This window comes from Podarcis vaucheri (genome assembly GCF_965113315.1).
Source record: "Podarcis vaucheri genome assembly, chromosome: 6".
NCBI classification, from domain to species: domain Eukaryota; kingdom Metazoa; phylum Chordata; class Lepidosauria; order Squamata; family Lacertidae; genus Podarcis; species Podarcis vaucheri.
Window position 1 is genome coordinate 4,843,354 of NC_138764.1, and position 14,995 is coordinate 4,858,348.

The 14,995-nt window shown below is 44.4% G+C and overlaps 1 protein-coding gene across 2 annotated transcripts in view; it reads right to left on the reverse strand.

Annotated features, from left to right (window-relative positions):
- Window positions 1-339: 339 nt before the first annotated feature.
- Window positions 340-14,995, reverse strand: part of SMG7 (SMG7 nonsense mediated mRNA decay factor) — a 66,899-nt gene continuing 52,243 nt past the window's right edge. Inside the window, exons 18-23 of one of the 2 annotated variants that reach the window (XM_082226647.1) lie at window positions 13,168-13,317; window positions 8,324-8,404; window positions 6,349-6,505; window positions 4,148-4,318; window positions 3,918-4,066; window positions 340-2,581 (exon numbers count right to left, since the gene is read on the reverse strand). In XM_082226647.1, coding sequence (XP_082082773.1) covers window positions 2,468-2,581; window positions 3,918-4,066; window positions 4,148-4,318; window positions 6,349-6,505; window positions 8,324-8,404; window positions 13,168-13,317 — 822 coding nt within the window. In that variant the 3' untranslated portion in view covers window positions 340-2,467. The remainder of the gene's footprint in view (window positions 2,582-3,917; window positions 4,067-4,147; window positions 4,319-6,348; window positions 6,506-8,323; window positions 8,405-13,167; window positions 13,318-14,995) is intronic. The other variant, XM_082226648.1, reaches the window with a different exon arrangement.

Here is a 14,995-nt window from a genome sequence, read left to right on the forward strand (position 1 = left end):
CACTCCAGTTCCAAAGAGTTAACATTAGATATTTATAGTGTCCAAGTTCTGGAAAACTATTTAGTAATGTGTATGCCTCTAGCATTTTGTCATCACCAACTGAAATCAAACAGGAGCTAATATTTTGCTTGGCATCGAGGCTGCACAACCTAGTCTGCTCTGGACTTGCCCCCACCTAGATGCTTGAGTGCAGTCAAAGCTTGCATTGCACTATAAACCCCTTTCACTACTGAACAGAGTAAGATGTCATAATTTAGCACTTCCTCTTTTGGGGGGCGGAGAAACAATACAGTTTTCAATTGCAGCTCAGTGATGAAAGAAGATGTAACTACACAAGGCTGGCTGTAGAGAACATGGTTTAATTAAAGGCAAAGCTGAGTTCAGCAGCTGCAGGTCTCGCACAGACAGACAAAAACACAAAAGAAGCTTACGACACAAACCAGTTTTCTCTGCTGGGGGGGAGGATCTTCCCTTCCCTTGAGGCTCCTGACAGCAGGGTGTGTGTGTGTGTGTGTGTGTGTGTAAGGGGGAGGAGAATAGGGAGCCCTGCTCAAAAGATCAAGAAAAACATTCTAAACACCAGACTTCTCATGCAGAAATAGGAGCCTATGGGCTGGGACTCTGGCGCTGCTGAGAGAGTCAGATGAGGAACCTGGTTAGGTTGCCTAGGGTGCAAGAATCGGTGGTGGTTCAAACGCTGGAATGTTGCAGCTGCCTCGATGCACAGCTCAAATACACAAACTGGAAGAAGGGTGGGCTGGAAGCAGGGACAGGGCATCAAATAAGCACAGAGGGTCTCAGCTGAAGATTACAACCAGGGCAGGAACTTAATCCTTGAGACTTTTGCTTCGGAGGAACATCGTTTAGAGATGTGATGCAGAGCAGCAACACTGCTAGCATGGGGAGGCAAAGGGGGTCCAATTCCTATCCTAGACAGAGCACTATGCATACATCTTCCCTTTTATATCAAGTCTATATGGGGCTGCTCCCCGACTCCACAATGTCCCTTGTGGGCCCTGGATGTGCTTTGCTCTGCAGCCATTTCCCAGCTTGCAGATCCTCAACTGACAGATGTGCGCGCACACACACACACACACTCCTGCGACTGCAGCAGTTTCTTGTATTTAGGTTGCTTCCATAACTACGCTGGGAAACAAAAATAGATGCTGTCCTTTTATCCTATGCAAGAAGATTTGCAGTCTTCCTTCTGCGCAAATAAATATATCCAGTGGAACCCTTTGTCCCCATTGTGCACCCTTGTAGGGGCAAGTAGGACGGTTGGCTTCTGTGCGCGGGTTCCATGTGATGTGTCCTCTGCTGCCTTGAACTTCCGTTCCAAAAACCTTGTGGCTACAGGTGTGTGCAGGCCTGTGGAGTGGGCCTACGCCTCTAGGGAGAGGGATTGCACACATCATCCTGTCCAGACTAGCTCTTTTACTCCCCGTTATCCTGCTATGACTGTGGGATGCTGTATATGAAGAACAAAACTACAAGCAACCAGCATGGAAAGGGGAAGGGAGAAAGGGGGTGGGGTAGGGTGGGGGGAAAGACACAAAGCTTTTTATCTACCTACATAAAAGGGAGTCAGGCTGTGAATGCACAGACCAGCTTGCCATTTCATGAGGCTGGTCACTACACTATCATAAAATGTACAGGAATCTGAACCATTTAACTTAAAACCCCGTAGCAGTGGTTTGCTTGCCCTAACGGAGAGCCCTGCAGTGACCACTGCACTTCAGTGCTGGAATCTCTCCCGCTTGGGGTTATTCCAGGGACAACCTCTGAGAAAAAGGTGGAAGTGGTGCTGGAGGGGGCAGATTCTCCTTCACGAAACTCCTTACCTAACTTGGGAGACGGACGCTAGCACCCCCACCCAACCTATCCCCACCCACCTCGGGCTGGACCAGCGACTGGAGGGGTTGCTACACACTGACTACAAAGCACATCTGTGTATGGAAGAATTCAGTGTGGCCTTACAACTGAGAGAGTAATAATTGGAAATTTAGATGTTGAGGAATAAATTTCAACTACATTCTCAGTCAGCAAAGCTATCGGTAATAGACTCCTATTGGTTTCCCCAGAACTGAGGAGGAGGATCGAGAAGTTCTCAGTGGCTTCTCCCATCTGCTCTTCATTCTCAGCATTTTATTTTCCCACATGGCTGGGGACATGCACGATGGAGAAGGTGAGAGGCGGTGATATCGGGTTACCGTGAGACAAACAGCAGTCCCTCTCTCCCTCCAGAGGGCCCCGGAGGGATGGGAGAGTTCCTGGTGTTGGTTTTCCGTTGCACTGCAGACATTTCCGTGCACACTCAGTGGGTTGGTGGAGCACTTACGCCCTCCTGACGGCAAGGAACAGAAGAGAGGGCTGCCACGCGCACAGGGCCGTGTGAGACAGTCCTGCAAACCCAACATGCCATGATGTATGGAGCTTTTCGGTTGCAAAGGTTGCCACCCTTTCGTTCTCAGTGCGGTGGATTCATGGCACCTTGCCCACGTTGCTGCTTCTGCTTCTGCTGCATCAGCAGCTGCTCCAGGGCAGAAGGTCCAGGGTGCATCATCGAACTGGACCAGATAGACTAAAAAGAAGCACACACCAAACATCCGCTAACGTGAAAACGAAAGTAGCAAAAGAAAATGCCAAAACGGTCAAAGTAAGTGAACTTTCTTCCATGCTCTCGTCACCCCCTCTCATTTCTACAGTACTGCAACAGTAGGCAACCGGCTTCCCCCCACCCCAGTGTAGTTTCCCATCCCAATTCCCCGCCTACTTTGCAGCACCCTCAACTGATTTCATGAGGCAAGGTACAGGCAAACAGGTCTTTAACTGCATCATCCCCGGTGTAAACAGAAATAAGCACTTCAACCTTTGTTTCTGGCCACACTGGCTAAAGCTAATGGGAGTTGAAGTTCAACAACTTTGGGGTGGGGTGGAGAGGTTCCTCATCCCTGCTCTACCACCTCTGTCCAGCCTTTTGCCTTAGTCTGAGTGAGTGACTCAGTTGAATAATTTAGGAGAGGGCTCTTCCTCAATTTCCTATTGCTGTATACTCTCCAGGGAAGTGATTCAAGGAGCCCACTGATGTCTCAGTTCAAATGGGAGCACATTAGTGGACAGAGCAAATGCTGTTGGCCTTTCAGCTCTTGCTAAACTCAAAACATGGCCCCTTAAGAATCAGGCACCAACCAGGACAATAATACTATTTCAGATGTTCAGGTTGTGAATGGAAGTGTTGTTGTAGTCAAACTGCAGCACTTATGCACAAGGGGGAAGGTATCAGCAGACTTGCAGGAGTACATTTTAAAATAAAACCTTGAGGAGGGGGAATCCTCAATTCAAACTGAGCATGCTCAGTGGCCATGAAATGTGGGCTGATGTTGAAGGAAAAGAAGAGGAATACAGCAGCTAAAATCTTGAACAGGGAATACTCAATAATGCAATAGCGCCCCACTAACTTACTATTTTAAAAAGCAGTTAAAAAGAAGAATTAGCCATCACAAAATAATTTAAATTCTTTGTCAGAATAGCTTATCAGGAAAGCAATAAAACATGTTGATACCTAAAAGAGGAGTCTAAATCTGTGATTAAGGCTTGACTACCCAAGTTTTAATCAACAACCAGTCCAGAATATAGTTCCTGTGGAAGAATGCAAGATGCCCACGGAATACCAGTCACTGGGAAATGACACTGGGGAGCGCTGTTGCCCTCTCCTTTCTTGCCTGTGGGCTTCCCATCGCTATGCGGTGGCCACTGTGGAATAAAGGGAGCTGGAACAGGTGGCTCTTCCTAGGTTCTCAAGATGTTGTCAGCGGAAGAACATTTGTATTATTTTGCAGTAAGAAGCAAAACCACCAGCTCAACCTTCCAAATGACTCTTGCAATGTTTTGTCCTGGTGCCCCAATATATAGCCTACCTTCAGGCTTTCCATAAGCACAGCTGACGAATCCTCCACAGACGGGCCATGGGCTGACCAGGTACCAGTGGGAGTGCTGGCTGGGTGCCAGCTGCTCTCTGATGAGGAAGATGTTGCTGGGAGATAGTCCAGGCCAAATCCTCCCATTGCTGAAAGGGAGAAAGGTTAACAAGCAGGTGATCCAACAAGCCACTGTGAAATGATACCTCATGCTAGAACCTCCTGCTCACCTGGCTTATCAGTCTTCCATCGATCTGCGACCCTCCGATCCCTGTTGTCTGGAGTCCCAATGGGCCCAAAGTTGGAAAATGGAACAGAATTGTGGTTGTGGGTTGGAGGAGAGCTTGGCAAGCTGCTTGGGTTAGAGGAATGAGGAGACTGGCTAGCTGGTGTTGAATGATCTATTAGAACAGAAGGTTAGAGAACAAAGTCAACACAATACCCCAAAAAGCACAGATTGCTGTTTTTCGAGTCTACACACACATCTTTGAACTTTTTATATTAAATTGCAGTAGTTCCATCTGGGCCTGGTGTTTTATCCATCCTCATTCAACTTATCTCCAACTGCAGTTCCAACATTGATATGGATGCATTTAACGTTCTCAAATCCTCTTTAGAAACTTTAGGTATATTACAGCCGTTTACATAAGATTCAATTTTCTCAGGATCTTCCTTCGCACACCAATATAATGCTGTGTAAAATTTTACAAATACCTTTCTTATTTCTTTCAGGCTTATCAAATGTTTCCCTTTATCAGTAATTTTATTTATTATCTTATTTTTCCTTTCCTTTTTAAGTTGCCAAGCCAACAATTTACCTGGCTTATTTGCAGATTCAAAGTTTTTTTTTGTTTCATTAATTTTATTTTCATTTCAATCTCTTGCTTCACCAACATTGAGAATTTTGCTTGTAATAATTCGGTAGTCTGCAGTTTCTTTATTCTCTGGTTTTATATTTAATTCCTTCTCTTTGATAATTAATGTGTTCAAAATCTCTTGTCATCCCCCCCTCTTTTTTGGTATTTGTTTGATTAAAAAACCTCTCATTACTGCCTCACTAGTATCCCATACTACAGTGGTGCCTCGCAAGACGAAATTAATTCGTTCCGCAAGTCTCTTCGTCTTGCGAGTTTTTCGTCTTGCGATGCACGGTTTCCCATAGGAATGCATTGAAAATCAATTAATGCGTTCCTAGGGAAACCGCCTTCAGACCAGGTCCGGGGACAGTCTGTCCCCCGACCTCTTCTGAAGGCTGGGGGGGGGGACAAGGGCTTTTCTTCCCACCCCCAGCATTTTAAAAAACCCCGGGACAGCGGAGGACTTCTCCGCTGTCCGGGCGATCTTAAAATGCTGGCGGGCGGCATTTTAAAATCGTCCCGGGACAGCGGAGGACTTCTCCACTGTCCGGGGCGATTTAAAAGCCCCTGGGAAGGCAGGCAGGGGGGACAAAGACTTTTGGCCCCCGCCAGCCTTCAGAAGAGGTCCTGGACCTCTTCTGAAGGCGGGCGGGGGGCGAAAGTCTTTGCTCCCCCCCGCCTGCCTTCAAAAGCCCTCCGGGACAGGCAGGCAGGGGGGAGCAAAGACTTTCGCCCCCCGCCCGCCTTCAGAAGGTGTTCCCGCCCCACCGCCCGGCTTCGGAGGAGGTCCGAGGACAGTGGGGAAGACGCGCTGCGCTTCCCCGCTGTCCCAGATATTTCCCTATGGGCTGTCGTCTTGCGAAGCAAGCCCATAGGGAAATTCGTCTTGCGAAGCGCCTCCAAAACGGAAAACCCTTTCGTCTAGCGGGTTTTCCGTCTTGCAAGGCGTTCGTCTTGCGAGGTACCACTGTATATCTAAATCTGTTTCTTTGTTAAGGTTGAGGTAAAAAAACTCTTGCAGGGAGCGTTGCCCCTTATTTACAATTTCTGTGTTGTGTAATATCATGTCATTTAACTGCCATCTAAAAGAAGAAGACTTCTCACTGCTGTCTTTTGAGTCTTTGCCTGGCTTTGTTTCTTCATTGCAGCAATCTTACATATCAAGCAGACTAACAAAACTGAAATTGTAGCAATTTGGGAAATGGACTTATAATGCTTACATGACAAAACAAGTAGCTGACATGACCAATCTTTGAGTGGGAAACTTTTTGGTCAAGGCATAATTGTTCCGCACCTTTGGAACTTTCTAGAGCTAAACCTTTCTTACAAATTGGTACTTATTGCTTGTCCTTTCAAGTAAAAAAAATGCCAATGTTAGGCTATGAGGAGTGGGGGAAATGGCATTCTGTTCAGTTCACTTCCCAGAAAATACAGCAAGTGATAAAATGGACATCGGCAGTGAGGAAAGAGGGTGGGTTGTGTGACTGCACAGAAGAAAGTCAAACCACGCTTGGGTTCTGAACTAGTTAGTGAAAAATCTTAATATATGTTATACATATATGAAAGTGTATTACCTGAACTGGCTGGAAGAGATGGAGACCATGGAGTACCTTCAAAGAGGGAGTAGAGTGAAGTCTCCTGGTGAGCCACTGATGGAGCGACCTCTGGTTTTGTGCTGGCATTGAGGTTTTTCCCATAAACCTCATTGAACATGCTGTTTGGGTATCTTTCCTGCAAGAGCAAGAGATGAAAATTAAACCTGCTCCCTAGACCTATCCAATACATTCTTGCATTTGGGCAGTGAAATAAGTTTTTCTGTCAGAATCAGGGAAGATATACCTAAGCTGGCAAGCAAATGTTACAGCTCTCACAGCTCGAGAAACATGCCATTTAACAAAGGATTTTTACTGTTATTAAAGACACAGAACTATTTTTGCATTTCACTACATTTTTTTAAGGAAATCTTTTTAAAAAGAATCAAGGAATTCTGGGTGATAAGACATAGTTATCACAACTTCATGTGTCCTGAATCACACATTAGAACCACACTGTAGATTATAGCACAGCACATGGATATAACACAGCCTTGTACCTTTAATCATTTTAACTATTTGGAGGTATTAGAAAAACAACAACACCCAAGTCCCCAATTTTTAAAAAGAGAATTTTTAAAAAATAATAATAATACAGAAACAAAATGGTGGTGAACATGTGGTTTGTGGTTTGAAATGGCAAATGCAATGTTTACAGATGTTTTGCTTCATCTGAAATAGTTCTGCTTTGGGAAAATGAAATTCTCTGGCAGGTGTGAGCTGGGGAATTACCTGCTCCTTAGAAACTCAATCAGAACAGTGACTCACACAGAGAAATGCAGGGAAGAGGCTCCCGAGCATGGCTGAGCGCTATCAACATTTCAACACTGCGGTGTATCGCCAGCCAAACATCATGGACAAGCAGCATTGGCCTCTGCCCACGAGACACCAGGGGAAACTGCCCCAGCTCTCCCCTCAAGAGCTGAGAGTTTCACGCAGGCTGGGACAACGCAGCTTGTTTGCGCCACTCAGCTGGGGGGGGAGGGAGGGTTTCCCCCGCCCAGGGCTCTTGCCCATCAGCAACCCTGCTCCCCTCAGCTGAGCAGTTTCACAGCTGCCGGCTTGATGGGCCAGCCCCTGAGCTGGGGTGTCCCTTAACTGCTTGCCTGAGGCAAGGGCAGCTGCACACTCCTCAGCCAAGCACTTTAAAGATGCAGAAGGAGGAAGAAGCTGGATGGGCACCTCGCCAAAGGAGCTCTTGACTCCCTCCAGAGGCGCTGCTAGCAGTGGCTGTTTCACCAGAGATCTACCACTGAGGGAAGCCGACATTGTGCTCTGCTCCTCATACCAATATATCGCCCAGGCCCACTCCTGGGAGCACGTAGGGCTTTTTCCTCCCTTATTTCTTAAATCTTTTCCTTGAACAATTAGCCAATGAGCCAATTGCAAATTGCAGAATAAAAAAACCAAAAAAATAACATGAACATATTAGACTGAAGTTAAAGCATCAAATTGCAATTCTTTGTATTATTATTTATTTTAATTTACTCATTATATTTGTTATTAACTTTTTCTTGTCCAATGAAACTCAAAGTGACTTACAACCATACATTAAAACCAAGGAAAAAATACATTTAAAAAATCAGCAATTGAAATACCACATGACTCAGGTTGTGAAGCTTTCTTCAAAATTGTATTAAAAGTTGTGAGAGATTATTACCCAGTACATGAGGTGATAAGCCTGTGTTTGCAGTGCACCACTTCAGGTTGCAAAATGGTGTGCATGTCACACAACAGAGTTCTCCAAATGTTAGGCAATTAAAGAAGTAGCCTATCAGAAAGAAACGCCCTAACCCAGAACTGTCAGCACTAGGCAAGGATTTATAGTGAAATTCTTCCCCTCCTCCAACATGAGATTCCCATCTGAAGAAGCTTAGTCCAGACTCCTACAAAAATTAACACGTGAACTGATGGCACTGTCCAAAAAGAGAGAGAAGCAATCTCTATAGTTAATTACCTGATTAAGAGAGAAGCCCGTGAGCGACAGGAAAGAAGATGACTGAGACATTAGATCTGATGGTTTCTCCAGCAGCGATTTCTTCAGAAAACCAAAGGAAAAAACATTATGCATTATTGACTGAAAACATGGGGTCACATTTCTGGATAAAAACAGATGGTTCTAGCAACCATCATAAGAGTGCTCAAACAATTGTGTGAGAAAAGGAAATGCAGCGAAGACTTTTGCCCAGTTCTTTTGTTACACAACAGAGATGCTTAGAACATACTGTGCAAAATAAATACAGAAGAGTTATTTTGCAAGTGGGAAGCAAGGACGTATTTGCAAATTTGCGAAGGAACTCAGTAAATTGACTAGAAAAATAAAAAGGAAAACACCTGGGGAACGTCATTTTAAAAATAGGGTTTGTCCCAGCACCTCAAATAACACATCATTCAGTGCTTGAAGGCACTTAGACTGTAGTTTGTTAATTAAAATGCTATACTAGTGGTGTGGGCCCTCATGCAAACGTAATTACTTACTGACTGAATTAGCCGTGTTTTCCCAATAATTCCTGAAACTGCCTTGTTCGTTAGAGCACAAAGTGCAAAATATTTTACTGGGTGCAGAATCCTTCATGAGAAATCCAGCTTTCCTTTTTTTAAAAAAACCTAGCAAGTTTCTGTTTGTCTTTAAAGGAACAACCAAAACTATGTGACAATGCCTGCTGAAATATAAAAAACCAGAGGGATGGCTGATATTTGAAATCATTGGCAGCAAAGCTTCATTGCCCTTATAGTTCTTTGCTCAATGATAAATTATGCGAAAGAATTATGCAAAGCTGCTCAATTTGCATAATTCATACAAATCATAATTCAGTCTTGCCTATCAGAAATTTGGTAACTTCCAAATTTTTAATGCCTGGGGAAGATAATCAATTATTTTCCAGCACTGAACACATATTATCCCACCTTCTATGGTGTGTTCCAGTGCTGCCCTGAACTGATACTGACGAGTGCTAGATCTGCAGCAAAGAAAGATGCTCTTCACTGATTTAATCATGCAAATTTCTAATCATAGGTGAATGGTGACCATGTGCCTTTGCTTACACAAATAAAGCCAGCTACGTAATTCAGGACGTCAGACCTAAACTGTGATGAGCAGGCGAAGGATACTCTAAAATTATCTGGTAGCAAGCCAATGCAAACATTTGCTGGCATGTGTGCCTTGTGATGGCTTATGTACCTTGGAACCCAGAACAGACTGAGAATTTTGCTAATGAACTAGATTTAAACATTGACTTTGACAGTCACTCTGGTCAGTTAGTAGTAGTAGTAATAAATTTTATTTATACCCTGCCCTCCCCAGCCAAGACTGGGCTCAGGGCGGCTAAATTATTGATTTATAATCAATAATAAAAACAAGTTGATTAAAATACAATTTAAAAAACAAGATTAAAATACAACATTAAAACATTAGGATGCAGCTTCTTCACAGGAGAAAGGAGAAAGAAAGAGGGGGGAGGAAATCAAATTAGCTCCAAGCCAAAGGCCAGGCAGACAACTTTGTCTTACAGGCCCTGTGGAAAGAAATCAGATCCTGCAGGGCCCTGGTCTCATGAGACAGATTGTTCCACCAGACCGGAGCCAGTGTTGAAAAGGCCCTGGCTCTGGTTGAGGCTAATCTAACTTCCTTAGGGCCTGGGACCACTAGGGTGTTGCTATTTATGGACCTTGAGGCTCTCCGTGGGGCATACCGGGAGAGGCGGTCCCATAGGTACGAGGGTCCTAGGCCGTGAAGGGCTTTAAATGTCAAAAGCAGCACCTTAAATCTGACCCTGTACTCCACCGGGAGCCAGTGCAGCTGGAAAAGCACTGGGTGAATCTGCTCCCATGGCAGAGACCCCGTGAGGAGCCTCGCTGCAGCATTCTGCACCCGCTGGAGTTTCTGCTCTGGTCAGACCTCACCTGGAGTACTGTGTCCAGTTCTGGGCACCACAGTTCAAGAAGGACACTGACAAACTGGAACGTGTCCAGAGGAGGGCAACCAAAATGGTCAAAGGCCTGGAAACGATGCCTTATGAGGAACGGCTAAGGGAGCTGGGCATGTTTAGCCTGGAGAAGAGGAGGTTAAGGGGTGATATGATAGCCATGTTCAAATATATAAAAGGATGTCACATAGAGGAGGGAGAAAGGTTGTTTTTTGTTGCTCCGGAGAAGCGGACACGGAGCAATGGATCCAAACTACAAGAAAGAAGATTCCACCTAAACATTAGGAAGAACTTCCTGACAGTAAGAGCTGTTTGACAGTGGAATTTGCTGCCAAGGAGTGTGGTGGAGTCTCCTCCTTTGGAGGTCTTTAAGCAGAGGCTTGACAACCATATGTCAGGAGTGCTCTGATGGTGTTTCCTGCTTGGCAGGGGGTTGGACTCGATGGCCCTTGTGGTCTCTTCCAACTCTATGATTCTATGATTCAAGGGCAGCCCTGCATAGAGCGAATTACAGTAGTCAAGAGTTATGCACTCTTTCTACACCTCGTAGGCAAAAATCACCTTGGCTTGTGGAGGGTTCAGCTCAGGTCATTGAAGGAACTGGGAAGGTAGCTGAAGTAATACCAAAACTAAATGAATGCTACATGGAGAACTATTCACTAAGTTGAACAATTCAATATTACTCATCCAAGCTGGTACCTTGCTGGTGTAATGTACCAGTACCTGAAGCTTCAGAAGAGACCACTATACCTTAACACTCAAGAGAGAGTAGGAATGGGTGGGTTTATGTGGCAGAATCTCTATAGGCAGTATATTTTGTGTAGGTAGAAATAAAGGATCAAGTATATCATCCAAACAGAGATGGCTTCCCTTTTATAACTTCAGTTAAACAAATGTCCTGGACTAATACATTTGGTGCTTATGAATGTTAGAGACCTGTTTTTAGTACAAATCAAGCATTTTATACATGGACCACCTCACCTTCCCAGAAATCAAAAGCCTTGAGCCACACTTGAAATACAGTTTATTCACCCACAGTATCCCCACTCAAATGTTCAGGTTCTTTGTAGCCCTCATTGTGCTAATCCACACAACCTCCTTTTAGAGGGTAGGAACCAATGCTGAAAGACAACGACCTGCTCAACTGATGAATGCCAATTAAATGTAACGTTCCCTCACACCCCTTCAAGTACTAAAGAGTAATTCCTTGTTAGTGATGTTTCGTGTGGCAGAAATAATGCTGACAACATCTCTGTGCTGGCCCAAACATGGGCAGCATTGCACACTGGTACCACATCCCCAAGTGCTGGCTGAGGTGGAAAAGACTGGCTCAGGCCAATCCATGAAGATGAGGAGCATAGCTTGGGACATTTTGGCATAGGAGCTGTAATGTTTCAACTGGCCTACAGTCAATGGCCACAGATATTTGGTCGATGTCTTCAAGAATCCTCTGGGCTACAACGGAACTTGCCAAAATTCCCATTTGGCACCTTGGAGAAGCATTTCAACAGACTAATTAACAGTAAAAGAGAAATTTCATCAAGTGCCTATCCTCCTAGTTATAGAGAACAGAGTGGATACTTCCCAGATGTGATCAAAATGGTCTTATTCCCTTGGTTTCCATAATGCATGGGTGAGAAACCTGAGGACCTCCAGATTTTGTTGGACTACAATCAGGCCCAGTCAACTGACTGTGATGGTTGGGCCTGAGGGGAGCTGTAGTTCAACGACATCAAAAGAGCCACAGCCTGCTCACCCCCACCATAACACAAGCAACCCTACCTTTGTGTTATGTTTGTGCCCGCGGCTTTTATATATATATATAAAAACAAGCTTTAGAATTTCACCCAAGGTAAAAAAAGATAAAAGCCCCTAAAACCCATGATCTTTTTCCTCAGAAGGATACTATATTGCACATGTTACTATCTTATTATACATTCAATAATACATTCAACTCCTCCTGTCAGACAAGGGTGTGAATACCGTATGGTACATTAACATTTATATTTTGACACTTGACAACAAGGCCTCTAGAGGTTAGGCTACACGGATACTTGATCTTATGCTTATATAGGCAGAGGTAACTTGCACAGACCTAGACACCATCAATGGGCTCAATGAATGTGTGGGCCCCATAAGTTAATTGCTGAAGTTGCCTGGGGATCCTTCAAACAAGGGATTAATGGTCCACATGCAACCTGTGGCGTATATTTTTGCACAGGTGTGAAGGGTAATGTATTCCAGTATCAAAACCCACCAAGCACCTGCAAAACTGAAAATTTGTTTCTCAGTTTCAGTCTCCAAACTCCCATATAGATACAAGCTTATTCGTTCGTATTATAAAAGAGAAATGATACAGTTTTGTACAAGATAGTAACTCAACCTGGAATTTCTCAGGAAGGCAAGAGATGGGGATTTGGGTCATCTAGAGTTACCGCTTTTTGATTCTGAGACTGTACCTGCTTAAGAGCTCTGGAAGAGGAGCGAAGTCAACTGGAACAGCTTCTCCTGCTCCCTCACGGAGGAGCAGGCCTAGAAAGTCAAGGTAACTCCAAACAAGAAGTACCACAAGGGAGAAGTTTACTAACAGCCCCTCTCTCTTCCAGAGCTTTTAAGGTCTCAGTTGCTGGGTAAGAAAATAGCAATCCTAGGATTGATAAAAGTATTACAGCTATGTTAAAGCTACTTCCTCTTAGCTGATATCTATGATCCTGAGCTTATGAGCTCTGCTTATTTAAATTTACCCTTAACAACTATTTCAGGAAGGGACATGGATTTCATGTGTCCTACTGACCTTTCAGGGAAACGGAATATAAATAAAAAAAGATATGCCAAAATTAGAATGAGAAGCAGCAGAATTAAGTCAAATACATACAAAGAGGCTTCGTCCAGGAAGAGAGGCGAGAGGACCCAGCAGAGCTGGGTAAAGATCAGGAGGATTAGAGAAAACCAGCTCTTCCTCCTCCTCCAAGGCAGCCAGACTCTTTAACAGGTCCGGAGGAAGCAGAGGGGAGCTCTTGGGGTCCTAGTGACAGAAAGGAGCACAGTGAGATGCAGCAAGGAAAGAAGCGAAAGCAAGACTAGCAGCAGGTAGGCAAGGAATAGAAGGGGGCCCAGCAGTAATGCAAAGCAGAGAAAGGGAATGCAAGGAAAGGTATGCCAGCATGCAAAAGCAGCTTAAAGAGAGAACAGAGCAGGGGCACAAGAAAACCAAGGTTTGTTTTAGGAGCAGCTCTGCTACCCACTAAGTTTGAATCTGCATACAGCAAAAATTACGGGGATCTTCTTTGGGAGAATGTGATCTCCACTACTGCAGCAATAAATATGTGGAGAATTAATGCATTTTGTTCTTCAATGTTCCAATATCTTAGTAGCTTCGTTAACTGTAGTTAGAACCAAAATGTGCCTGTATGCAGTTCCTGATCATGTGCTCCTGATCAGAGCCGGATGAACTACAAGCAGGTTTCATCATCTACAGCATGGAATCTGGGCTTTAAAAATTATTACACAAGCAAGTTTCAAGAATTTGTTGGAAGTTGTGCAGAATGACAGCATGTTCAGGGATCAGATGTTTTGCTCCTTTTTGTGGATAACTACTACTTCTATCTTGGCCTGTCTACATCAGTACAATTTTCTCCATGAATGGCCCATTGCTCAACATTGCTCCTTGCCAAATGCCTCAAATGTGGCATGAGGTCCACACTGAAGGATAAGGAGACTAACCTAAAATTACAGAATTAGATACCCAGGCATATGAAATGCTACTGTTTGGGCCACCTTCTTGAAGACAGCCACGGGGCTCGGTGGTGGCCTTGTAAAGTGTTCCCAGTGAGCTCTCATAGAGTTCTGTTTTATTCTTTGAAATCTGGGCTTCCTGCCTCTGCGTCTTTGCACATACAACCTGAACTCCAGGTTCGTTCTACAGGATGAAATTATAGGCAAAGATTAGCTATAATGGCATTTGCTTAGCTGAAGGCACAATCAGGGCAACAAATATCAAAAGATGACACAAAAAGGAGGCTCTTTGTCTTCTAACCTTTGATAGCATTGTAGCACACCACACCAGGGCTTTCTTACAGTCAGCATTTATCAGGATTAAGTTATCAGTGTACTCAGAGATGCAATTGGTCTGCTCAAACAGAACATTGTCTCAATAGATCTGTGGTGGGCCACTGCTGCTAAAGATGATTTTATTTAAAAAAGAGGGAGTGGGTTTGTGCATTGATCATTCCATGAATGCGAGAAACAATGTCAAAGCAAGAGCAATAGCTGCTGCTTGCTTCAGAGTTGCCAAAGATTAAGTCAAGGCCATTTCTAAAAGCAAAGAGGGTATTTATACTGTCATTTGGTTTCTGCTCTGCAGAGAAGCCTGCATATAGGGGTGCAGACAACTGGCAAGCAAAGTGTGAATTCCTCTATCCAACACTTTTTAATACAGGTCTTGTTTGGAAAGGACCAAGGGCCCTATCAACACATGCCAAGTGCTGGGCCTGTTCCACCTTTTCACAAGTTTCCGCTTTCTGGCAGCATCTACTTTGCCACCTTAAGTGACACTTGTGTTTCTTCTTCAATCTCCGTCCTCCCAGACTGTGCCAAGAGCCAGCACTGCCAGAGGGAATTACTATATTTGCTTTTCTCTAGTTATACTTGGGTGATATCTAACAATTCAAATCTTGCAGGTTCCCTGTGATAAAATTTGAAAA